The 27,181-nt window shown below is 47.6% G+C and overlaps 1 protein-coding gene across 1 annotated transcript in view; it reads right to left on the reverse strand.

Annotated features, from left to right (window-relative positions):
- The window catches only part of HDAC4 (histone deacetylase 4), a 182,783-nt gene that overhangs the window by 98,614 nt on the left and 56,988 nt on the right, over window positions 1-27,181 (reverse strand). The window contains exon 3 of the mRNA XM_036386565.2: window positions 12,584-12,655. Coding sequence (XP_036242458.1) covers window positions 12,584-12,655 — 72 coding nt within the window. The remainder of the gene's footprint in view (window positions 1-12,583; window positions 12,656-27,181) is intronic.

The following is a 27,181-nucleotide window of genomic DNA, read 5'->3' on the forward strand; positions in this document are numbered from 1 at the left end:
TTCCTTCTCCCAGGGCAGTGGCCTTGAACTGCAGAGCCCTGCCTTGGCGGGGACCGTGAGACAGCCCCAGCTCCTGGCCACAGATCCCAAGCCCTGGAGATTTCCTAAGGACCTCACTGTCCCTGCATGAGGTGCTCGAGGTCCAGAAGTGATGCTTGAAAAATGAGGGAGCTGTCAAAGCTGCAGGAGCTGGACACTGAGGGGCTGGAGCGTGTCCATGGAAGGGAACAGAGCTGGGAAGGGAATGGAGCCCCAGGAGGGGCTGAGGGAGCTGGGCAGGGGCTCAGCCTGGAGCAAAGGAGGCTCAGGGGGCCCTTGTGGCTCTGCACAGCTCCTGACAGGAGGGGACAGCCGGGGGGTCGGGCTGTGCTCCAGGGAACAGGGACAGGAGCAGAGGGAACGGCCTCAGGCTGGGCCAGGGGAGGAACCAGGAGAACTTTCTTCCCTGAAATGGTGGGCAGGCTTTGGAATGGGCTGCCCAGGGCAGTGGTGGAGCCACCACCCCTGGAAGCGTTCAAAAGGCGCATGGATGTGGCACTTGGGGACATGATTTAGTGGTGGCAGTGCTGGGGAAGCAGGTGGACTCAGAAGGTCTCTTCCAGTTTTAGTGGTTCTGTAATTCTGTGCTGTGTGAGGATGGATCTATGAGATACCAAGAGAAAGGAAGTTGGGGCAATTTTCAGAGGAAAATAACACAAGCTGTCCAGAGCAGTGCTGCTGGCCACAAGACACTGAGACATTCACATCAGCAGAGGCAGTTTCACATAGTAACTTGTTTTACAGCTCCAACAGAACCAGACAAACCCAAGCAAACCAAGTCCCAAGGAGGAAGAAACAAGAGGCTGAAGCACATTACAGTCACTTTGATCACCAGTGTGTTTTTAGAGGATGCAAAATTCACTCCTGACCTCACCCAAACTTTGACTTCCCCGTACGATCATCACTCTGTCAGAAATGCCATCTCGGTATTTTTAGGTGACAGTACATTTGTTTGTACTGTACATTTCTGGTGAGAAAACTTGTTATGTTTTGTAGGTCACTTGGTTTTACCATCTGCCTTGATTTCTGCTCAAGGAAAGCGTTGTTTCTGAAATCCTCAGCGCTGCACACGAACTGGGAGACGTCGGAACCAGCAGCAGCTTGGTTTTGTATCATCCCAGTGGAAATACAGAATACTCCTGGATAATGGGAAAAGGATCAGCAAAAGCTTGGGGGTGGTCAGTGGGAAGCCATTCCCCCTTGTCCTGTCACTCAGTGTCCTTGTAAAAAGTCCCTCTCCAGCTCTCCTGCAGGCCCAAAAGTTTGGAAATATTCTACAATGACCTTAATAAAAAATAAAAAAGACACGAAGAATTATTGGTAAATGAAACTTGAGGTGGGAGAGATCCTTCACTGCAAGGCCTCTCCTCCCACTGCCAGCCCATCTCAGATGCCTGAAGGAGCTTTACCACACTGACAGTGACAAAGTAAAGCACTGTGACAACCAGCTGATCCTTGGGAAGGCAAACACAAAATTATTCAGTCAGGTCTTGGAATTCTGTAGCGGATTTGTCCTTGTTTTGACCATAATCTCACAAGTGATGCCAGCAGCAAACCCATCTGGCGCGTGTAAGACTAAATATCTGCTGCTCGTGGAGATCAGCCTCTCAAAATTAGCATTTCTGCCGAGATCTGGTTTGCAGTGGCTTAAAGAATAAACAAGTTCAGCTTCCTGTAAAATGCTGCACTCCTTCAGACTGCTTTGCCCAGGGAGTCTGGATTTGTTGACAGGTAAAGGAGAACCTGGAGTGATGCACTGCAAAGAATCATGGAATGGTTTGGGTTGGAAAGGAAACCTGTCCTCAATACCTGCCATACCCACCCAGAGATGCACAGCTCAGGATTTCAGATGTAAAGCAGCATTTGGGTAGAAACTAGCATAACATTTAATTTCAAGGTGTAAATGGCACCCTGAATTACGTAACAGCTCCTCAGAAGCTGAAATTCTCATCCTGTGCAAGAACATCTTTTGTGGGATAAAGAGTAAAGTGCATTCTAAACTGCACAAAAACCTCATATCCACCATGCTCCAGGACTCAAACCCTAGCTAAAAGTTTGAGATTCATGTCTCAAACCCTAGCTAAAGCTGCTTTGAAATGACTAGAATTTGTCTTAATATTATGGTGATTTTTAAATCACCTGTAACTTTCATTTGTCTGTCACCTCATGCACCTTACTTAAAAAGTCATTTTTCTCTTGTGGAACAGAACTCTGGTGTAGTTCCTGCACCAGCATCCTGACCAGCAGCAGGAACTTTGTTAGAACACGTAGCCAAATCTCTGCATTGAAGCCCAAACGATTTCCAAATAACACTGAAGAAATAATGAAACTAAAACACAAAGGAGAAGCATACAGACAACGTGGAATAGTATACACTGTTAAGCCTTTTGGCAAAAGTCCATGAATATTTGAGTATATGAGTATTTACAAGCTGCAGGAACTTGGTGGGGCTCAGTGATGTACAGAGACAAGCTGCCAAGTAACTGCATTTTCCACTTCTCTGCTGCAAGGAGCCTTTTCCAACCCAGCAAACAGCAGCACCATTCCAAAGCTCCCCCTCTGTGCCCAGGAATGCAATTTCTGCAGGAACTAAAGAGAAAACAGAGATTATCCAACAAATATGGGGGGTTTGGGATATGAGTAAACCCCACATTATTGACCCTGACAGTGAAAAGCTGGCACCTGTGAGTATTTGGGAAAGGGAGGGGGGAATGGGGTCTTGAATGACTGAAATCCCCTTCAGGGTGGATTAATGCACATGTTCCTGTTGCATACAGGTAGAGATATGAAAAAAAAAGGCCTTATAAAATATGGTTTAGGCCCTGCTACTCCAGCTAAGCTAGCAGTTAGCTTGTGACTGCCCTGTGGAAAACCATAAGAATGAAAGCAGTTAGCACAACAAGCTATTCTGGTAAGAGAACCATTTGCACCTGTAATAAACAAGAAAAGTGTCCCATGGGAATCAGTGAACAAAATATGTGAACTAACCAAAACTAGAGAGATTTGACAGACACACCCTGGCCATTTACAGACCAATAAACTGAGTGTCAGTGCATTGTTAGCCAGTTAGGTCTAACACAGTGCCTTCTGATATTTCCTATAAATATCAGCTTTGTGAATAAAGAATTGGCTTTTCTGCATGAAGAAACTGAAGATGAATGAATGAACAAAATGAGAATGAGAATGAAGAAGCTGCTCTACTGCAGCATGTTCCCAAAGCAAGAGGAAGAGGAGTGCTCCTGGTGGCTCCCCAATGCCCTGCAGCACAGGCAGAGGGGGAGCAGCTCCTCAGGGACACGCTGCACATGGAATCAGATGAAGTTTCCTGGCTGCTCACCCAGGACACCTGATACTCGTGTCAACACAGCCAGCACCTTCCCTGTGTCACTCCCATCCCTGATCAGCCTTGGGACAGGGCCAGGTCGTGTGTCCAGAGCCCAAACAGAAGTCAAACCTTTCCCTGCCCTGCCATCCTGGAAAGGAAACTCCAGAAAATTCTAGAATTTCCTTCTCTGCAATTTTAAGGATTACTCCATGCCAGCGTGGGGTCACCAAGGTAAAGTCCTCAAGGTCCCAAAAGATATTTTTTTTAATTTTAAATCTATTTACTTATTTTTTAGTACCAGCCTTTCCTTCTGCCTTTTTCACAGTGTTATCTCCTAACCCAATGGGCTTTGAACTCCTGAGGCTTTAGAGACTTTGTTACAGGGATGGGGGAGAGGGATCTGAGTTTTGTTTAGCATTAATTCAAGACATGATAAATCCCTGGGACAGGGATTATACAAGCATAATACAAATATATATACATATCTGTACATATATAAGTATATACAAATCCCTGTATCAGGGATTTACATAGAATGTGGAAGGAATTTTATTTTTTCCATCTATAAAAAAGTTTGGTACCTCCAAACATGGTAGGGTGTGGTTAGGGGTATTTTTTTGATAATATTCCAGTTGTACTTTGCCAGCACAACACTTGGATTTGCCCTCCCTTTGGTTGAAGGTCAGGCCTGGTGTTTCCCAGAAGGAAAAGCTGGCAGCTTTTCAGATCCTACAGACTATCAAAAGGCAGGACAGGGAGACAAGGAGCCGTTCCCTCTGGAACATCTGAGCTGGCTTTGAAGCCCAAAACATGATTTGTGAGGTTAAATGCACTCACACATACACAGTTCCACTGGAGTGGCAGCCTGGACACCATGGCCTGGCTGAGCTCCAGGGACAGAGCTGGGAGCTGCTCCCAAGACCCTGATCCCACTATAAAGCCATTAAGCAGAAGGAAGGGCAGGGTCAGATGGGATACTGGGGAGAAAATCCTCTCTGGGAGGGTGGGGAGGGGCTGGGATGGAATTCCCAGAGAATCTCTGTCTGCCCCTGGATCTCTGGCAGTGCCCAAGGGTTGGACTTTGGGGCTTGGAGCAGCCTGGGATAGAGGAAGGTGTCCCTGCCCATGGCAGGGGTGGCATGGGATGAGCTTTGAGATCCCTCCCAACCCAAAGGCTCCTGGGATGCTGTGACTCCTGAATCCTGCAGGGATCCATCCACTCAGAGTGCTGCTAGATGCTGGGATTCCTGAATCCTGCAGGGATCCATCCACTCAGAGTGCTGCTGGATGCTGGGATTCCTGAGTCCTGCAGGGATCCACTCAGAGTGCTGCTGGATGCTGGGATTCCTGAGTCCTGCAGGGATCCATCCACTCAGAGTGCTGCTGGATGCTGTGACTCCTGAATCCTGCAGGGATCCATCCACTCAGAGTGCTGCTGGATGCTGGGATTCCTGAATCCTGCAGGGATCCATCCACTCAGAGTGCTGCTGGATGCTGTGACTCCTGAATCCTGCAGGGATCCATCCACTCAGAGTGCTGCTGGATGCTGGGATTCCTGAATCCTGCAGGGATCCACTCAGAGTGCTGCTGGATGCTGTGACTCCTGAATCCTGCAGGGATCCATCCACTCAGAGTGCTGCTGGATGCTGGGATTCCTGAATCCTGCAGGGATCCATCCACTCAGAGTGCTGCTGGATGCTGGGATTCCTGAGTCCTGCAGGGCTCCATCCACTCAGAGTGCTGCTGGATGCTGTGACTCTTGAATCCTGCAGGGATCCATCCACTCAGAGTGCTGCTGGATGCTGTGACTCTTGAATCCTGCAGGGATCCATCCACTCAGAGTGCTGCTGGATGCTGGGATTCCTGAGTCCTGCAGGGCTCCATCCACTCACAGTGCTGCTGGATGCTGGGATTCCTGAATCCTGCAGGGATCCATCCACTCAGAGTGCTGCTGGATGCTGGGATTCCTGAATCCTGCAGGGATCCATCCACTCAGAGTGCTGCTGGATGCTTTGATTCCTGAATCCTGCAGGGATCCATCCACTCAGAGTGCTGCTGGATGCTGGGATTCCTGAATCCTGCAGGGATCCATCCACTCAGAGTGCTGCTGGATGCTGGGATTCCTGAGTCCTGCAGGGATCCATCCACTCAGAGTGCTGCTGGATGCTGGGATTCCTGAGTCCTGCAGGGATCCATCCACTCAGAGTGCTGCTGGATGCTGGGATTCCTGAATCCTGCAGGGATCCACTCAGAGTGCTGCTGGATGCTGTGACTCCTGAGTCCTGCAGGGACCCACTCAAGGTGCTGCTGGAGCTCAGGGCTCAGCCAGCCACCTTGGTGAAGGGAACCAGCCCAGTGTGTAAGGGAACTCCTGCCACTCTCTGAGCTGAGTTTTACCAGCAATACCCCTCAGATGCACCCTAATGGCACCCCAAGGCAGGTGCCCCTAAGTGACAGGCACAGCAGCTCCCAGGACTGCCTGCTGGGCACGGGCAGGAGCTGGCTGCCCTCCCTTTGCCCCTCAGTGCGTCACAAACACCTTCCCAAAGCTGCTGCTGAGCCCCAGGGCCCCTCCCAGCCCCTCCTGCCAGCAGGGAACAAACAGAAATCCCCTCTGCTTGTCACAGGAGGGGCTCAGAAAGGGAGGGACAGACAAACCGCTACCTGTGCCTGGCCGGATCTGTGTCATCCCAGTCCCACCACTCCCTGGCCTCCAACACCTCAAACACCTCCAACTCTGCCCCATCAATATTTTAAAATATACATTATTGCAACCTCTGTTTTTTGAAAAAAAAAATTGTAGCAATTTACTTCATCTGAGGAACAATTTGCACACAGGCAGCAGGTGACTGTCCTCAGTGAAAATAAAAAGCTTCCCATATGTCACTTAAGCAGGACACCTCAGGATCTTCAAGAGCTTCATTAACATCATTAGGTGTGACTGCCTACAAGCAGGATTATATATGGATCAAAAAAGGCAAGTTTTAATTAAATTTCACTGGTTATTCAGTGCAACTTGGAGAAGTCCTATAGTAACTGGGAGTTCTTCTCTCCAATGGAAAAGATCATTGCATTTCATCAGAAACTTTTTTCAAAAATTCAATGTACACAATTCACTGGCAAGAACTGTCAGAGCTTTAAAAAGTACCCAGGAAAAATATCATCAAAACGTGCAGTAGATTTATTCTGCATATTACAACTGCAGTTCCAAATCAGTGATTCCAAAGCCTTTCATTAGATCATAAAAAACTTCAGGCCAGCTTATAATGAAATCTCTAATCAAATATGAATGAATCATCTGATATGACACAATTCCATGAATGAGAAACAGATGGAAAAGTAGTGATGATTAAGTGGTTTAGATCACAAGATATTAGTTAAGCCAAAGGAGGAGATATTTAATCACAGAACCATGGAATGGTTTGGGTTGGAAGGGACCTTAAAGCCCATCCCATTCTGCCCCCTGCCATGGCAGGGACACCTTCCACTATCCCAGGCTGCTCCAAGCCCCCTCCAACCTGGCCTTGGACACTTCCAGGGATGGAGAATCCACAGCTTCCCTGGGCAACAAGGAAAGGTCTCTTTAATGAACCATCAGCAATTCCCCAGGGAAGTATCTGGAGACTGCTGCTGTATTTTAGGCATCGCTGCACAAAACATTCACCTGATATTCCCTCCACTGCCTGAAGAAAAAGCAGAGCCAAATATAGCCCTGAAAATCAATATCCACTGGGGAAGAGCCTCCAGGATCGTGATAAACGCGTGTCATGCTAGAAGAGGAATTCCTAAAATCCTGGGAGCGCAGGTGGCTGCTCTTTCCCCTCCAGCAATAAACTAGCCCAGTTAATTTTGGCAGAAAGCTCCCTGGGGAGCTGTGCAGTGCAGGGCACAGCCATGAAAAGGGCAGGCAGCAAAAGGAAAGCCAGCCCCTGGGAATAATGGGGCTGTCCATCCTCATCCTGCAGCCAGTGCTGGCACCATCTGTGTGGGGAAGCTGATGGAAAAGAGGAACTGAGCACAGCTCCTCTGCAGGCCCAGGATGAGCCTCACCTCCAAAAAGTGAAGGGACTGAGAATGAAATCAAAGCAAAACAACAGAGATTTAACCCCAATTACCTCTCTGAGGCTGCAAAGCCAGGTAAAGCACCCAGGCTGCAAACACACACAGCCTCCAAGATGCCCTCTGAGGCACATGGAATTTTTTCCCCAAGGAAGGCCTCAATCCATGATCTATTTCCATGAAACATTTATCACTTTTCATTCACCACACAGTACTGTTATTTTCAGCAAAGCCAGAGGCAATGAGAACAAACTCCTGAATAACCATTCAAGGAGCCCCTCCACGCCTGCTTATCTCCTCCTTCCCTAAGCTTTCTTCACAAGGTTCTAGCATTCAAAGGCTCTTCCCTTCATCACCTGCTTTTATATAACTCAAAAGCACAAAACAACCTTTCCTGTGGTAGGGAATGGGTAAGAATTCTTATTTTTGAAAGTAACACTTGGAGAAGAGTCAGGACTAAGGGAATCCAGTGAATTCCAGAGCCGATCGCTGTGAATTAATGAACCAAGCAAGGTGAGGGCAGAAGAAAGAAAACCAGCAAGTTGGGGCTTGCAGCAGAGCAAACTTTCCTGCCTTTCATCCAGGAAACCAGTGCTGTATTCAAGAGCTTCACATTTAAGTGCTGCTTTCAGCTGTTAAAAGAGGGATAATCATTTATAATTCATGCCAGCTCTTCCAATTGATAACCATTTCCCCATGGGTAAGAAAGGAGACAGATAAATCATGACAGATAAATACATTTTCTGAGACAAGAGACAACAAAGCAGAGATGAGGAGCTGTGGGCTCCTGCTCTTTCCAACCCACAGGGATCAGGATATTCACATTCTGGGCTCCAGCATCAGGTCAGTTCAGGACTGCCCATCCCTGGAAGTTCCCAAGTCCAGGTTGGACAGGGCTAGGAGCAACCTGGGATAGTGGAAGGTGTCCTTGCCCATGGGACAAGATGGGTTTTAAGGTGCTTTCCAACCCAAACAAGTCTGTGGTTTCTCTGATTCCCAGCTTGGCTAGAGGAGGGGTTTAATTCCATGTGGAATATGGATGCTGAAGCTGAGACAGAGGTGGCCAAAAAACTTATCCCTCTTCCATACAGCCCTGCACATGCACAGAGTGCTAAAGCAGAGTTAGAAGGACATTAAATCATCCCATGACCAACAGAACGTGAGTCTGGGGACACCATTAGTCCAGAAAAGAGGTTCTGAAGCTTGAACTTCCCTGCTCCTCTGCTCTAGATGTGGCAGTTCCCTCCCCTCTCCTGCAGAAATAACCCCAAATTTACTGACTGCAAAGGGCTTCTCACAGCAGCACAACAATTCAGCAAATCCTCTGTGGAAATGGGGGAGCTGGCTGAAGGGCTGTCAGGGCTCTCCTTGCTGGGGAATGGCTCTGGAGCTTTCCTCCAGCAGGTGAAACATTCCTTAGATTGTCACTGCATGGGCCATGGTTTGTCCATTTAGCTCAGGGCTGGAAATTAAAGACAAATACTAATAAATCATAAGTACTGCAGGAAATATAACCTTGAGCTGATTTTAACTCTCAAGGCTTTAAGCTGCAGTTTCTCTGCTACTTTGGAATCATGGAATGGTCTGGGTGGGAAGGGACTCAAAGCCATCCCCTGCCATGGGCAGGGACACCTCCCACTGTCCCTGGCCTTGGACACTTCCAGGGCTCCAGGGGCAGCCACAGCTGCTCTGGGAATCTTATCTTCTACCAGAGCATCTAAATGGTGTCAAAACTGTCACACCAAGGCTGGCCACAGGAGCAGCAGCTTTGCCATAACCTCACAAGAGGACAGGGTTGAAGATGCTCAGTGTATGTTGTAACATCAAAATTATTTTTCCCAGAGCTCACTTTTGATGAGAATTTGGGGGGTTTGGATGGGTTTCTCCCCCATCCTGGGCTTCATGTACAGATCCATATTATATATCAGGATATTTTTAAGACTAAAGGAAAGCCTTTCTGAGGGGTAGCTACTTCTGGGGCACGACAAAACCTCACATTATTCCCTCACAGACAGGGATTAACCTCTGACTGCAAAACCAAGGGACAATATTAGTCCAGAGGCTCATACAAACCATTTATTCCTACATACATCAACATTATTATTTTTGTGAATGACTGTGGAAGCGAGAGTGAATAACCAGATCTAGCATGGAGAAAAAGCAGCAGGGAGCTGAAATCTCCCACTTAATGCTCTGTGTTGGAAGGGACCTCATCCCTTTCCAGCTCCTTTCCAAAGGCAGGGACACCTTCCACTCTCCCAGGGTGCTCCAAGCCTCATCCAACCTGGCCTTGGACACTTCCAGTGATCCAGAGGCTGCCACAGCTTCCCTGGGAAATCTGTACCAGCGCCTCACCAGGCTCTGATTATTAAAAAAAAAAAAAAAAAAAATAAAGAATTAAGGGAAGCAAGGTTGCTCAATAAAGTTAATTTATTCCTCAGGAGCCCAAGGAGAACAGGCAGAGCTCTCCAAGGATAATTTTTGCACTCCAGAGCAGGGGGTAGGCTTGGTCTCCTTGCATCTCTGTGAGCACCTCAGAAATTCAGAGCACCAATTACAGGTGATATGTCTGTGAAAAGGGAAAATGTTTCCCTTCCTCCAATTAATCCTTCATTTATATAGAAAAGAAGATAGAAATAATGTTCACTGCTGATGACTGAACTCAGTTCTATTCAAGCAAATTCACTCCTAAAAACCATTTCATAAAATTGCTGTAAGTATTTCTTGGTTTGCAGTTGAAATGCTCTGCATTTCAGGGAGGATTTTTAGAACTTTCTCACCATTTCACATCAGAGAAAAACAACTAACAAGGGTCAAACCTCTCCTTCACTTGGTTCGTGGTGAAGAGAAAAACATTTTGGTTTCCTATGAGCACACCGCAGTGATTTTATCTGAAATAGAAATGCAGCATAAAAGCTCATCGACCACTCAAGTTTATTCAACCTTACCCTGAGCAGGGCAGGAGAATGTTTGAAACAAAATATCCCAAGACACAATCAAGCATTTTTTTTTTCCTTATGCTGTTTTTAACACCATGATTTCAGTCATGCCTGAGCCTTGGAACACCACCCGACAATCCCACACACAACTTGTTTTTCCAGAGCAATGCTTGCTGCTACTTCTCCTCTCTTCTCTCAGAAAGATCTGCAGCAAACTCCTGAAGACAAGAATGATAAAAGCCAGCTATGGCAATCCCAGAATGGGTTCACTGGGAAGGGATCTTCAAGGTCATCCCATTCCACCCCTGCCATGGCAGGGACACCTCCACTGTCTCAGGCTGCTCCAACCCCAGTGTCCAGCCTGGCCTTGGGCACTGCCAGGGATCCAGGGGCAGCCACAGCTGCTCTGGGAATTCCATCCCAGCCCCTCCCCACCCTGCCAGGGAACAACTCCTAATTCCCAATATCCCATCCAGCCCTGTCCTCTGGCAGTGGGAGCCATTCCCTGTGTCCTGTCCCTCCATCCCTTGTCCCCAGTCCCTCTCCAGCTCTCCTGGAGCCCCTTTAGGGACTCTGACCTCTCCTTGGAGCCTTCTCCTCTCCAGGTGAGCACCCCCAGCTCTCCCAGCCTGAATTCCATTCCCACAGCTCAATTACTGGGAGAACCATTTGCCAAAGAGGCGCTGCCCATCTCTCATCCCACCCACTTCACACCAGCACAGCTCCCCAGGGATCTCTGTCTCATTGTTCTCCCAAAAGCACAGAGGTGAGTTATTAAAAACACTCAAAATGGAGTCCAAACAGCAAGAATTCCCTAAATCCTGCTTGGCTCCATCAAACAGCCTCATTTCACCTGGGGAAAAGCAGCCAGAACAGACTCTACCATCAAGTTCCCCAAGCCCTCAACCAGCACCAGCCTTTGGCCTGAAATACCTCAAAAGGAAACATTAAACTTAACCAGCAAACAAAATCAACCCCAAAATAAAGGGATAGAAGATTCAAACCCATCCCCTCCACAATGCTGGCCCATGATCCACAGAGCCACAAAACCCAGCCTGGCTCACGACTGAGGTGCACAGTAAAACCTGAAAGTTGACCTGTGCTAGCACAGTGACTTTAAAATGAGAATCCCTCTGAGGGTTAGGAAAATAGAACCTCCCTTACCTGACAGACACGTTTGGGAGCACACAGAGGGGAGAAAGGGATTTCTCAGGATCCAAAGCCAAATGCCCGTGCCTGGTAAACAACCATCTCTTCCTTTCTCCCCCCAATGCAACAACTGTACCTCCTTGAAGGTTTCCTTCTCCAAACAGGCATTCAAGTCCACAAAAATCTAGGTTAGGTCACAGCCCACTTTTGTTCTCCCCCTCCCAGTGTACCAAAGTTGTTTTGAATAAACTTCGTTTACATCTTTCCAACTGGCATTACCAGAAGTGCTCAGATCTTCTGCAGGATCTCATCCTTAACAGAAAAGGGCCTGAGGGCATTTTGGAAGGCAACAGAGAAGGGAAAGTTGGGGGTTTGGAAGATCTGAGCTGCTCCCTGCAAGAGTAGATAATGTTTGCTATATCCTATCACCCCTGGTAAGAATATCTGCTTGTACCAGGGAGAGAGAAGGGGGAAACATAAAAGCCAGCAGCAGATCGTTTCCCCCAGAATTCCATGTACTGGGAGCAGAACTTTGGTTTCCATCACTTGTGGAGCTGCAGCCCTGAGCTCTAAGAGCTCTCCCAGCTGGGCAAGGAGCAGCCAGGATGAGGAGGAGGAGGACAAGCCCCACGAGAGGCCGTGGCAGGATCATTAGGAGAGGCAGAACAGCAAACAGCCCAGAGCCCAGCGTGGCACACTTTGATCAGCCCGGCCTTGGCTCCCTGTTCCTTCTCCCTAATGAGAGCAGCAGCTCCAAAAGCTCCTTCTGGGCTGGGAAGGGACTCCTTCAGATGCTGCTTGTTCTCCTGTCCTCTGCCTTCTAAGGCAAACCAAGCATCTCCCACCAGGCTGGGCTCCCCTCAGCCCCCTGCAAGACTCCCAGGGCTGCTGTGCTCCATTCCCAAATCCCACTCTCCCAGCCTGGGAAAGCAGAGGTGTGCAAGTCCTAACAGACTCTGTTCCAGCACTCTGCATTTGCATTCTGCTCTCCTACTCACAAGGCAGAGCTGCAGAGCCTTTTCCTGCACCCCCCAGAACAGGAATGAGCTTTAATAGGAGGTTTTTTCCTTACCAGAGCTGGGCATGTGGTTCACTCGAGGTGGATTCAACAGCTCCACTGGCTGGTCTCTGCCAGAAAGCCCATCTGGAAAGAGGAGGGAAAAAGAAAATAAAATCACATCAACACTTTGGGTAGCTGAGCTATTTTTAGCCATTCCAAGCAGGAAAAAAAAAAAAATCAGCAACCAATTATCGATGCAGAGCAGAAACACAAGGAGCACAAATCAATGGAAATGAGAACATTCCCAGGACAGCTAAAGCAGAAAATAAAGAAGACTCTATCCCAAATTACACTCAGGGCTTCCTGGTCTTTAAGTCCACAACTGGTGCTGATCCCAGGCTGAGGAAATAGGCATGTCAGCTCACAGACCTTACCAGAGAAAACTGTGACTCCTTCCTTGCTGGGGGAACTGAGCTAAGACAGACACTCAGCCCCACGGAGCAAAGTTGAGGAATGGCTGGAATATGCCAGGGAGATGTTAAGGAAAACTGACAAATCACTGCAGGAGATTAAAATGCAGAGACATGCATAACAAGCCCCATTTTGCATAAGTTTAGATTTCAGAAAGGCATTAAAAACATACTTTGTAAATGAGATGCACAAATCCATCTTGCTGAAGCAGTTCCCTATTTAAAATATTTCCAAGATTGTATCTTGCATCCAGGTAGAGTTAACCAGTGTTGGAGACTGCCACACCTGAGTTTCTAGTCACCCATTCCCCTCCCAGAAAAGCCAAAGCAAAAAATGCTAAATTATGTTTTCAGTGTAATTACGAACCCTGGGATACAGAAAATTTATCTCAAACCTATTTGTTCCATCTTTGCCAGTCTGTCTCACTTTTCCCCTCCAACCCCTTTCTGTGCTGCAGCTCTGATAGGATCAAGCCAAACCCTGTCTGGAGACATCAAAGAAGCCACCCCATCTCACTCAGGCAAAGGACAGTGTTAGAAAAATGTTAATATTTGTTTTCTTCTCCCTGCTTTCTCTGTTTTTCTGGAGAGAAAGCACAGCTGGGGGACTTCTCCATGTCTTGCCTGGGTTCACCTCCAGTGACCATACCCAGACAGAAGGGGAAGAGCAAAACATTACTATTTAAAATATGATCAAGCCATCAGGCACTCCAGAGTCAGTGGAGAGCACAGCCCAGGAAAATTCCCAGTTTTCCTGGGGAGCAGAGTATTCTCAGCTTCTCTGCTGGGCAGTTTCAGATAAAGATGTTCCTTCATAGGAGAAGAACCCATGGACAAAACAGAGCCCTGTAGCAGCACCCAGGTGCTCTGTGAAACAAATCCAGGTCAATTTGGGGGATTTTTAAGACTTGTTTAATTGTAAGAAATAAAGTGCATTCATTTTTCCACTCATTAAAAATATATGATACCCACAAACCAATGCTTTGCAATCTTTGTTTCAAAATGAGGATTAGATTAATCGCAGCAGAACATTCAGGAACATCTTTTAAAGCACTGACACCTGAAACACTTGAAGCCAAACCAAGCTATCCAAGACCAAGGTTCTGTCTTTGCTGTGCAAATAAAGCTCCATAAAATTTTTAAAAAATAAATAAATAAAGCTCTAAATCTCTGGAGTCCTCCCTCAGCACATGGAGCTGCTGGAGCACTGCAAAGAGGTCAAGCCATGCAGTCAGGGTTTGACTCTCCTCACAAGCCCTGGTTTGAGTACTGAGACAGCCCAGACAAGCTACAAAATATTCCCCAGCTCTCTGCTGGCCAAATTGGTCCTGAGCTACTAAACAGATTTGGCAAGGAAACATCCTCTCCAATTGGTTGTCTGTGAATCAGTCTGATGATTTCCCCAAAACTCTGCGACAAAGTGCTCTGTCCACGGAGCCTGGAGGGAAGCAGACACCAGCCTGGCTGATTCATGGCTCGAGTCAGGGAACATTTTGTGTAGCTTCGCTTCCAGATGGGCATTTCTAGTCATTAATTAACAAGATGAAGCCATAATTCATTGATGGAAACTTGAACACTTTGGTTTTTATCTTAATCTGTTCCAAAGAGTTGTTTAAAGTTATTCAGAAAATATAGCCAGGACAGGTTTGGAAGTAGCTGAGTTTGCAGCTTTTAAAGAAGTTGAAAATAGCAAAACAAAGGACAAAACATTTATAAGTTCAGTCCAGAATAAATCAGAAACATTACAGATAAAAACCCTCAGAAAAGATGAAGCAGCAGAACCAGAGAATTGTCAAGACTGGAAAAGACTTCTGAGATCATCAAGTCCATCCAGAGCAAAACCAAACCAGATGAAGACCAGGAAATCCAACCTCTCCACTTAAAAAAGACAAGAAATGAAGAGAAATGGAAGGATGAAACATTCAATGAGGTCTTAAAGAAAACTGCAAGCAGCCTGACTATAATTAACTCTGATGAGCTTAAAAATGCAGGGCAGAACTGGGAACGAAGAGGTTATTTAAATAGTTTTCCATTTATTCAGATCTTTCAACCTGATGCAAATCACCCTGGCCTACCTGAATTCCTGGAGCATAGCAATGAGCAACTAAAAATTATCTTTAAAGGACACCCAGAGTAGAGGAGAAGTTCTACAGAGGTGTAGAAGTAAAACTTTAGGAGAGACAGGGAGAAAGGCAGGAGCAAGAGGCAGAGAAAATCAGCATTACTGACTCAGATTTGTCCCTTTGAAGCTTGAAATGCAGAATTAAAACTAAAAAAAAAAAAGGATGGGGGATGCAGTGACAAAGGAGTAAAACCTCCCTGCTGTGATAATGATAGGAAAAAGTACAAGTACAAATGGGGAACACCTGGCCAAGCAAGGGCAGGAGAAGGAAAAGCCAAAGGATTTTCCAAAACCAAGCACTCTGCATTCAGTGAGGATGCAGAGGATCCCAGTTCCCTCCTGGATGTGCCAGCAGGGGCACGTGGAAGGTGATCCCTCGGTGGCCACAGCTTTAGCTTCAACACCTGAAGATGAATTGTGGGCAACCAAGGAGGAACCTCAGAGAGAAGATTTTTTTAAAATGAGACAGAGGGACTGCAGAACTTAGTTTTACCAGCATCAGCCTGTTCTCCATGGAGGGAAGACAACAGAGTGGCCCAGAGATTTTTTTCAAGATGGGCAGTTTTCTGTGAGTTTGAGACCACTCAACCAACTTCTGTTTCCTTTGCTCCTAAATATTCTGGACAGCACCTCACTGAACAGCAACCAGGGGCTTCTGAGCAGGCAGGGAATTTGCTCAGAGGGTGGGCAGGCCCTGGCACAGGGTGTACAGAGAAGCTGTGGCTGCCCCAAGGCCAGGCTGGATGGGGCTTGGAGCCACCTGGGACAGTGGCAGGGGGTGGAACGGGATGAGCTTTGAGGCCCCAAATCATTCTGGGATTCTACAAGCCAGCACAAGCCTCATCCCTTTCCATCAGGCTGCTGGCAGAGAGGCCCAGGCTGCAGCACACAGGAGCTCCTGGCTGGTCCTGGCAGTGCCCAGCAGCTCTGTGCTGTCTCCATTACACGTGTCAGCCCACAGCAATTCCATGAATCTCTTCCAGGCACAGGAACGTGGGGTTTCTTTCCCCTTGCTCTCAGTACCCACAGTACAGCATGCTATAAAAAGCACCCTGCATGTTGTACCCGAGCTGGGCTGGGGGGAAGGACAATGTGCAAACAGGATTTCTCTGCCTTACTTCCTGGCAGGATCTGGGGAGGGTCCGTGGGTGGCTCTGCTCGAGTGTTTGGCTGAATTTAAAAACCAGATCATGCACTGCCCTTGGAGCCTTGGGATACCAGGCAGCTAAAACAGGCTGGCTGAGGAATACAAAATCTCCACCCCTGACCGTTCAGCACAGGCCACTGGAACATCCTGACTTGCATATCAAGCGTGTGTGACAAGTTACAATATTAGTAATGAGAACACTAATTATCATGGATGCGTTATTTATTTGTCTGCTCACTCAAAATTTACAGAGGGGGGAAAAAAAAATCTTTCAACATTTACAAGAAAGCAATTAGGACAGCAAATGGATTATTTCTCTTTAAACCTATGAGAAAATGCTCAGTGCATATTTCCTCTCTAATTTGTCTGCACTCAAGGATCTATTTTTGGAAGTCTCCCTAGACTGTATTGTAGCACCACATGTACTGTAATGGCATTTTAATTAGCCCAGAGAGCTGGAAGATGCACTCTGCATCCGAAAGAGAGGCAGCCTAACAAAATGAGAGCATCCTTCTCTTCCCTTCTCGGAGATTTACAGCAGCTCTCAGGCCGAAATACCAATTATGGCTTCAGCTGGAACCGACTGTGAGTGCTGTAAAAACCCAGCCCCTGGAAGTCCAAACAGCAAAGCCAGGCTTTAAGCACTATTTACTCCTGCTTTAAAGGTGGATGGTGAAATCAAAACCACTGCAGCCACACAGGGGCAGAACGGGGGACAGGAGGAGGGGAGACAAGTGAAAAAGGGACGGATCTGTCTGAGCTATCAAAACACCCCTTCGGATGAAAGTTAATCCAATCCCGTTCATATGGGGTAATTCTTTCATTATTAGGATTATTACTGAAGTGAGCCACCTTGCCTAGCCAGTGGGTGACATCATGCATCACCATCACCAGGATGGTCTGGTGTGCATATATATTTAATCTGCCTTCATTCTGACTCCTTGCTTTGGATGGAGTAGGAAGTAGGTCAGGCTGGTGGCTTCCTCAGTTCTGGAAGAGGCTGGTACATGTGGAATAGCAAACCTCCCTCATGCTCTTGACAATCCTGACTGCTCCAGGGACATTTCAGAGCCCAGATGTCAGTGGGGGGGTTCACCAAAGCCAGGAGCCCACCCCAGCACCCAGCACCTCACTAAAGAGAACCAGGATGGAGTTGAAGCTTTCTTTTCCATTAGAATCCACACAAATACCTCACAAGAACCTGAAGATATCCAGGCACAACATTTACAAGAGTTTGGTACTACTCTCTTACCCTGGACCTTGCAAAGATAAATCCAACAGGTCACAGTTTGGTTAGCATCAATGTAAAAGCATAAAAGGAAAAATAAAAAAGTTCAAGGCCAGGCTGGATGGAGCTCTGAGCAACCTGACCCAGTCAGTAGCACCCTGGCCATGGCAGAGGCTTGGAAATGCATGGTCTTGAAGGTCCCTTCCAGCCCAAACTCTCCTGGGACTCTAATGCTCAGCAGCTGTTAACACAAAAAGCAACATTTAATTTATTACCAGGAAGTTATCCTAGAAGCCAAAATACCTAAGAAGTGTTTAAACAGGAAGCTGTGGTCCTCAAGGCGTTGACAGACTGATATCCAAATGACAAGACACCACTTCTCAAATGCTAAACCCTGGAAGCATTGTGTTCCACTTCCTATGCCATTATTTTCCTTAATTCTTTGCAGTGGGAGGATAAAGCAACTCCTCCTAAACATGACAATCTTCAGCCTCCTCAGCAGACTCCGATGACTTCATCCTCACAAAACTGAGGAGATGTGTCACTTTGGAAATGCAGGGGAATAAAATAATCCTTGACATGCAAATGCAAGTGAGCAGAGGCTCGAAGTAACCCATCAAAGAGGTTAAGGCTCCCTGGCATCATTACAGCAAGAAGGAGGAGCTGCCCATTCCAGGAGATTTGCTTCTCTTCCCCTCGGGCAAGGAAAGCCAGAACCCCCCCCCCAGCCAGCCTTCCCACTGCCCCCCAACAAAGAATGCAGGGAAGGAAAAATAAAACACCTTAAAGGAAGAGAATGTACGCAACATTTTTTGGGCCTATTTTTTCTTCCAAGTGAAAAAACCCCCACGTATTTAATGCTGGTTTGCATTCCATTTTACCGTAGCTGGTTTTGAAATCGGCTCGTTTGGCCCATAGGAAGCAACTACGGAAAGCCAGGTAAAATTAGTGGATTAGCCTCCTCCTATCCACTGCCATAAAACTCCCTCAATCCACTACTCTCCATAACCTCACCCTCATTAAACCCTGCACTCCTAACTATCCTGGCTATCTCCTCTAAGCAGCCCTGGGACGATGAACAGGACTCAACCAAACACAAATCCGAAAAATCCGAGCTTTTTCTTCCACAGCCCTAAAGGTAACAACACCCAGAGATCACCGGCGGCACCCTGGGCACCGAGGATGGCTCAGGAGGGAGGGGAACCCAGGCAATGCCCCCACGCACCTGGCACACAGCGTCCGGCAGCGCTGCGGGGGCAGCGCAGAGTCCGGACCATTCCCGAGGGACAGAGCCGCGCTCCAGCCCTGCCGGCTCCGCTCCAGCCCCGGCCGCTCTGCTGGGCCAGCAAAGGCTGAGCTCCGCTTTCCCCGGCAGGCACCGCCCCCGCTGCCATTCCCAGGCATGGATGGGGCTGTGTCCCAGAGCCAGCTCTATTTCAGGCTCTCTCCTGTGCACGGTGACAGCTCCCCCTGCCCAGTGCAGGGCAAACCCCAACACACAGCTCAGGGCTCCCCAAGGCACTGCGAGACTCCAGGTGGGATGTGCAGGACCCACCGTGTCCCGATGTCACATCAGTCCCAGGTGAGGTGCTGCCTGCAGGATCAGCACATCACATCCCCCTTATCCCAGCCCTGTCCCATAGAGAACCACCAGGATCACACCAGGCAGCAGGAAAAACATCCCCATCTACCTGTTCCTGACATCATTTCCTTATCACAAGGGCTGGAGCCCCTCTGCTCTGGAGCTAGGCTGGGAGAGCTGAGGAAGAGAAGGCTCCAGGGAGAGCTCAGAGCCACTTCCAGGGCCTAAAGGGGCTCCAGGAGAGCTGCAGAGGGACTGGGGACAAGGCATGGAGGGACAGGACACAGAGAATGGCTCCCACTGCCAGAGGGCAGGGATGGATGGGATATTGGGAATTAGGAATTGTTCCCTGGCAGGGTGGGCAGGCCCTGGCACAGGGTGCCCAGAGCAGCTGTGGCTGCCCCTGGATCCCTGGCAGTGCCCAAGGCCAGGTTGGACATTGGGGCTTAGAGCCACCTGGGACAGTGGGAGGTGTCCCTGCCCATGGCAGGGGGTGGCACTGATAAGCTCTAAGGTCCCTTGCCACCCACACCCCTCTGGATTCTGTGATTCCATAACACCTGCCAGCTTAGATTGTCTGTATATATCATCTTCATGTCAATTATGTACAGATTTCTAAAATTTGGACTTCAGATATTTTTAAAACCCAGATTAAAAAAAAAACAGACTCCCATTTCAAAGCATCTAAAAGTAGATTCCACTTTCACAGACTTGGTGGAACAGCAATTTTCCCACTTGCAACGAAGGAGCCCAGACTCCGCTGTTCATGACTATAAATATATTCATAGATATTTTCCCTGGCACAAAGCACTTCAATTTTAAAGGCAAGAGATTCATCAACTCTTCTGGAGAGCTTCATCCTTTTGCTGCTTTGATTCTGTCAGTGAGCACACGCTCCTGGCAGGAGTGGAGGAGGGCACAATCTGCCACCATCTGCAGGGTGCAATCCATCTGAAAAGGTGACTGTCCTCAAGAAATTAGCATAGTCCAAGCATTTAACTTCACTCTGGAATATTATGTTCAACCAACAGGCTCTTTCCAGAGCCATTCTGCAAAATGTTCCTGTTCCCTGTGTGGTGCTGGGATCTTTTGGTTTTAACTCGTAATGCAGCCTTTTAACAAAAGCGGATAAAATTTTCCGTCCTTCTTGGGAGGCGAACAGGATAAAGGCAGGATTCCACCCTCCCAGTTAAATGTTTCTCCAGGAGATCAGCACTATCAAAGTGAGGTGTTTAATCTGCTGAGACAGGTCCTGTGAACTTCAGCACAGTAAAAAAAGCCAACTCCCCAGGATTCCCTCAGCATTCAGCAGGAGAGGTGCTGCTGGCACTCAGCCACTCCCCAATCACCCACTATTCAGCACACACAGATCCCCACTGCAGAGCCACAGATCCACAGACAGAATGCCCCTCTGATCCAAATGTTCCAGCAGGTTTTTCACAACTGATTGCTGATACAAGAATGAAGCAAGGGAAGGGGGGGTAGGGAAAAACACCTTGAAATTATCTGCAATTGTCAGCAGTGGGAGAGAGGCGAAGCACATTTTCAAGGCAGGAGAGAAGGTTCAGTAGCCTGCTTAATTTTCCCTTCTCTCTGGATGAATAAACTGTCAGGAAGAAATCCAGCTGAAAGATAGCCTGGCTCTTCCACAGCTTCAAATGAGGCTCCAGCTCCTGCCCACACGCTCACAGGACATGATGTTCAAGCTAATGAGATGCCATGGGAAGAAAAGGCTTCCCTCCTTCCAGAAGGGAACAAACTGTATGTGATGGGAAGCAAAGAGCATGGATTGCCCTTCAGTCCCATGCCTGGCTAGCACACGAGTTAAATAAGGCTGGTTCCACACAAGGGATGATGCTGGGGAGGCTTAGGATGGACCTCAGGAAAAGGTTCTTCCCCCAGAGGGTGCTGGCACTGCCCAGGCTCCCCAGGGAATGGGCACAGCCCTGAGGCTGACAGAGCTCCAGGAGTGTTTGGACACCATTCCCAGGGATGCCCAGAGTGGGATTGCTGGTATCTGTGGGGTTGGGCTTTGTGATCCTTGTGGGTCCCTTCCACCTCTGGAGATTCTGTGATTCTATGAACTATTTCAAATGCAGGCTGCATCCAAAGGTTCTGATCCTTTCCAGTGCAGAAAAGGGACATGAGGACACTTATTCAACAACCCACTACACTCATGCTAACCCAGGAAAAATTCCTGGATGCAGCAGAGACTGCAGGGAGAACTGAGGCAAAGGAAACTGAGGCTTGGAGGCCTCCCTGGACACTGCTGGCAACAGGAACCATGCAGGATTTCAGGACTAAGCAGATGCCTTCTGGCCTTGGGAGCTGCCTGAGCACATGGTGGAATTGGAAAGAGCAGAGGGGAAAAAAGGGGGGGATTTTTCATTGAGGAAAATAAATATGGAGACATGGAAACAGGATGGTCAGCAAACAGATCAGGCCTTGGGTTTGATGGAGCAATGGCTGTCAGGCTCCCAAGGCTTTCAGCCCCAACCTTTCCCAGTGCTCCATCACCCTTTCTGCTACACCCACCATCTTTCACGATGGAAAACTCATCTTCACACACAATATCACATCCAAGCCTGTAACAGCAGAACATCTGTGGCTCATCAGAGAAAAATCCTTTTGGTCCAACCTTTTATGGATCAAAGACCAGCTGACCATGTCACCATCATATTTTCTGAAAAATCCTCATTGCCCAGGATTTCTTCTCCTGGGAAGCTGAGAAGCCTCAGAGAAAAAGGAAAACAATATAATCTCATTTGCTTCTCCTGTGTTTTGCTGCTTTGGAATGTGGTTTGGAGATTGTTTATCCAGCAGGTGGTTGTTTGATAGGTTTCATGTGAATTGTTTTAACTTAATGACCAATCACAGTCAAGCTGTGTCAGACTCTGGAGAGAGTCTCGAGATTCATTATCATTCTTTATAGCCTTCTCTAAGTATCCTTTCTCTATTCTTTAGTATAGTTTTAGTACAGCATCCTTTAATATAATATAATATAATATCATAAAACAATAAATTAGTCTTCTAAGAATATAGAGTCAAATTCATTCCTTCCAACCACGGGGGACCCTCGAAAATACCACATGACCGTGCTTAGAGCAGCCCTAACTGCAAGTCACCCCACGCCTGCTAGAGACAATAATGACATGTTTGAGTGCCACTCTCACTCTCAAAAAGGGAGGAGGACAAGTTTTCTCCTTGCTTTGCTCATATTTCAAGCAGGTACACATTAAAATTGAGTAAGTTTGTGCACAAAGTTTGGACCAAAAACTATTGGCACCCAGAAATCAAAATCCTGTCCCAACATGCTAATTCAGGGTGCTCAAAACAAAACTGGAGATAGGGCTTGGTCAAAATCAAAATCATCAGTTCAACAATCCTGGAAGTACACAAACAGCAATTAAACTGATCATGCAGTTAAAACCAGTCATCTCCAGAGCAACCATAATCCAAACTTCACCATTGGCTCTTCACCCTCAAAAGAAACAAACCCCCCAAAAGTTCCAAGCACCAAGGGTGACTTTTAACTAAAGATAAGAACATGGAGTCGTTCATCAAAAGCACTGTTTTACTGTAAAATACACAAACTAAGTATTTCTGTGGGAATTACTACCCTTAAACTAGAGCCATGAAGAAGCTGGACACTTTCTACAGAGAACTCTGGATGGAGACCACCAAATCCCAACCCAGAGGACAGCTCCCAGCACCCACCCTCAGCACCTCCTTTGATGCAGCCTGATGATGGAAAGCAGCAGAAAGCTCCAACAGAGGAAAATCTCACCACTGCCACCAGAAAGGCACAATCCCCAACTCCCTCGCACTCAAAAATTCCCTTTATTCTGGTTCTGTGGCACATAAGGGGTTCACAGCAGCTGAAATGCTCCTGCAATGCATAATGGGCTTTCCTTACCACAATGGATCATTATTCCATGGCGATCTAATCTAGTAATAGTAGATAATTCCAGTAATATGGATTTGCTTTAGTAAAAGCATTTTAAATTGCATTAAACACAGTAACACAAGAACGGCACATTTTGAAAATGGATATTTCTAATTCCTGGTGCGTAGAGGAGCAACTCCTGTTTCCAAGCCAAGGAGAAGCAAGTCTGTCTTAACACAAGGCCAACCCAAAATCATGGAATTGCAGAAAAGGTTGGAAAGATCCTCCAAGATCATTGAGTCCAACCACCAACTCAGTACCACTGCTAAACATCATCCCTGAGTGCGGCCTCAGTGCTGGACCTGATGTTCAAAATAATGTGACAAAGAGGAGAAAACAAACTAAAAGGCATTTTAATGAGTATTGTTGTCTGTTCCTTTAGGGCACAGAACTTTTAACCCCAAGGTGCAGCCTTCACAGGGGGCTGAACAGCACCAAACCACCTCATGAGCTTCACTTCCACAAGTGGATCGCTCCAGGTCTGTCTGGAGACAGCCTTCACAGGGAATCAGGAACCTCAGGAGCTGCAACACCCAGGGGACCTCTGAGTCCCTGAGGATCCCTCTGAGTGAACAATCAGCATGATGAAATACTTTTTGTGTGTTACAAAAGGAAATAGATGCTCTAAAAAGTACTCAGCAGAGGTCTCCAGATGTAATTGTGAGTAGGTGGTTTGGGCTGGGAGGGACATGAAAGCTCATCCAGTTCCAACCTCCCTGCCATGGGCAGGGACACCTTCCACTAGCCCAGGTTGCTCCAGTTCATTTGAACTCATTTTTGTGTCATTATGTTGGGTTTTGCTTCATCACTGCAAGTAGAAAAGTCTAAATTAAGACACTTGGGTTTACTACTTCAGTTACTCCTTAAGGCACCATTTAGTCAGAAGTAGTCAGGCAAAAAAGGGATGATTTTGGGTTTTGTTTTCAGGGCTTTTTTTCTTAATCTAGTTTTATTTATCTCCCATTTCTCACCTTAAAGCCATGCTTTCCATAGCCCTCTGTGTGCCCCAGCCAAAATTCAGCTGGCACCTCCCAGAAATCCATCAGAATTCCTTTAGAGCTTCTGTAGCCAAGAGGTCCCTGCTTATCATGGGAGGGGAAAAACATTGAAAATATGATCAGCAAACAGGGAATATGGGCTCCACATAATAAACCCAAATGTGCTGGACCTGGAGAAAAGGAGGCTCAGTTTTCTCATTCCATAGAACCAGTGCACATTGTGAGCCTGAACATATTGTCCTATCTTGATGTTGTTTAAAATAAGAAACCACAGTGACTACAAATTTGCTAAATAGCAAATACCTCCATTAGTTTTGGCTGCATCCTCCAGTGTTTTACACCAACAGCTTCTTCTGGGTTGCCTTCCTCCAGCCACTGATGGAGAATCCATCCCCTGCCTTTTGCTGGCCGCAGGCACTGCCGTGCTGACATTCCCATCAAGCCAGCAGTGCCAATCAATGGCCTCCCCAAAAAAAATCAATCCTGGCCCACATTTCAATCCCCTCACCCCCCCCCCCCCCAACCAACACCCAGCCAGCAGGAATTGTTCATCCTTTGTGCACCACGAGCAAAGGAGCAGCTGAAAACACTTGACATTTGTCAATGCAGATAAGATTCCCTCGGCGCTGGCTAGGGGTATTCACTCCTGGTATTGGAAATGCATCAAGGCAGAGCTGCAGCTCTACACAAGGACTCTCCAATCCAAAGCCTTTCAAAGAGCCAGAGGACATCCTGAAAGGAACCCACAAGGACCATGGAGTCCACCCCTAGTCCTGCACAGACCCCCCAACAGTCCCACCCTGTGCACCCCTAAGAGCTCTGTCAGCCCCAGGGCTGTGCCCATTCCCTGGGGAGCCTGGGCAGTGCCAGCACCCTCTGGGGAAAGAACCTTTTCCTGATCTCCAGCCTCACCCTGTGGTTTGATCCCTCTCTGCTGCATGTTAAGAAGCCACCGAGTAACACAAATAAATCCTGACTGCTTTCCCTCAAACTCCTCCTCGATACCCAAGGCATGTCCTTGGACAGGTTTTTTTGAACATCTTGTTCTCAAGCCACAGTTTGAAATTCACTGTACCCCTGCATCGCTGTCGTCCTCTACTCCTGTCTCCAGCATACATGAGGTTTGACCTTTTCAAATTTACATTTACAGCGTTCACAATCCTTGTGAGCTTTGCTACAGACAGGGAAAAAAAAAAAAAAAGAGTTGAGAGGAATTTCTGGAATGGTGACTGGGCTGCTGATGTTTCCTAAGGCAAAACACACACTGCTTCTATTCCAGCTTCCTAATACCCTGGTAAACAAGAGAAAATTGATTGACAAAGGAACTCTAACTAGCTGGAATCTTCTGAAAGATGGAAAACAGACTTCCAGGGCTGCCCACACAAGTGAAGAAGCTTCGGCAGTCACTGTTCAAGGGTAGCACAAACAATGCTCCAAATGAAGAATGCAGCAGGAAAAAAAAATGCAGCCCAGCAGCTGGATTTCCAACTGAAGGAAGGAAAGCCAGGCACTTCCAAAAGTGTCCCACCACATATCCAGCCTCATGCTTCTGCCTTCCCTTTGTGCTGCAGATGCCGTGCTTGTTCTCCTGGTATCCTTGATTTATGTGGATCCCTTCCACCCAGCTGTCTCAGCTCCACACAGAGCCTCAGTGTGTTCCCAGGCTGTGGGAAGCCCAGCCTGGAGCAGATCTTCCTCTCCCATCCAGCCCCCAGAGGGAGGCAGGCACGCTTTTCCTAACACATCCACCACTTACAACACAGGCACAAACCCCAAAGCTCTGGATTTTAACAAGGCTTGGAGGGAGAGGACATGGAATGGCTCCCACTGCCAGAGACAGGGATGGATGGGATATTGGGAATTAGGAATTGTTTGTTCCCTGGCAGGGTGGGCAGGCCCTGAGAACTGTGGCTGCCCCTGGATCCTTGGAAGTGTCCAAGGCCAGGTTGGACTTTGGGGCTTGAAGCCACCTGGGATAGTGGAAGATGGTGGACCTGGAAGAGTTTTAAGGTCCCTCCCAACCAAAACCATCCCATGATTCTGTGATTTGCCAGCACTCCCATCCTATGAGACCATATGAGAGCAGAAACAGGCTCTTGGATGAGGATGACCAGCTCTGGATAACAATGATCCTCCTCATTTGTGTTTGAATTCCTTGGCTCGTGAAGGTACCACAAACTTTGGCTTCCTCAGCCCTAAATGCCCTTCAGTGCCACAGAACACCCGTGCCCAAATTTCCCCTTCTGATGTGTCTTTAACATTTTAAACATGGAAAATAACGGGCACCAAGAGGAAAGGCTGAGTTCAAGAAATGGCAGCAATCCCCAAGCCACTTTTCCAGACCTCCTACCCCAGACCTGCCACCCTGCCAGTCACTGGTCTCCTACCAAATCATGGAATCATTGAAGCTGGAAAAAAACCTATAAGACCAAGCCCAACCATTCCCCTAACACTGCCAACTCCACCACTAAACCACGTCCCCAAGTGCCACAGGCACAGTCTGGAATAACTTTGCCTCAAAACAAATTCATCTGCCATTTATAATGAATGGCTGAGATCCAAAATATTTTCTATTTCATCACCTTTTGACATTCTCAGCACAAGACACCAATGTGCTTGTACCAGACTGTTACAGATCAGAAGCATCTCCTCTGCTTTTAGCAATTTTATTTCCTAGAATACTCCCGCTATGCACACTCCATCTGTCTTGTCCACCATCAATAAAATCCATTGATCAGTGTTAGCCACCAAAACCCAGCAGGAAAGGTAAAAAGAGGATAAGGAATTGAGAACTGACTGCAAAAGAGGCAGCTCCCAGGGCAGAGGATGTGGAATTACCATGAGTAGGGAGATGGGCAGCACAAACTTTAGGAAAGGTGGAAAAAAAGTAAGAAAATGGGACACAGCTGGTTAAAACAACATCTTCCTAGTCCTGCTTCAGGGTTTCAGCTTTGCTTGGGAAGCTCTGCCTGTGAAAGGGAGACTTCACAGTACCCACAGGCTTTGAGTAAAGAAGCCAAAGAAGTGAGAGCCACCAGCAGAGCTTTGTCCCACCAGAGGGGGATCACTCAGGGACCAGCTGCTCCTGCTTTCCCCTGTCCTTCCAAAAACCAGGCAGCAGAACAGGGCACGGGGGTTTCTCCAGCAGTTTGGGATATGCTGTGCACACAGTTCTCT

Source organism: Molothrus ater, chromosome 7, assembly GCF_012460135.2.
Source record: "Molothrus ater isolate BHLD 08-10-18 breed brown headed cowbird chromosome 7, BPBGC_Mater_1.1, whole genome shotgun sequence".
Taxonomy (NCBI): Eukaryota; Metazoa; Chordata; class Aves; order Passeriformes; family Icteridae; genus Molothrus; species Molothrus ater.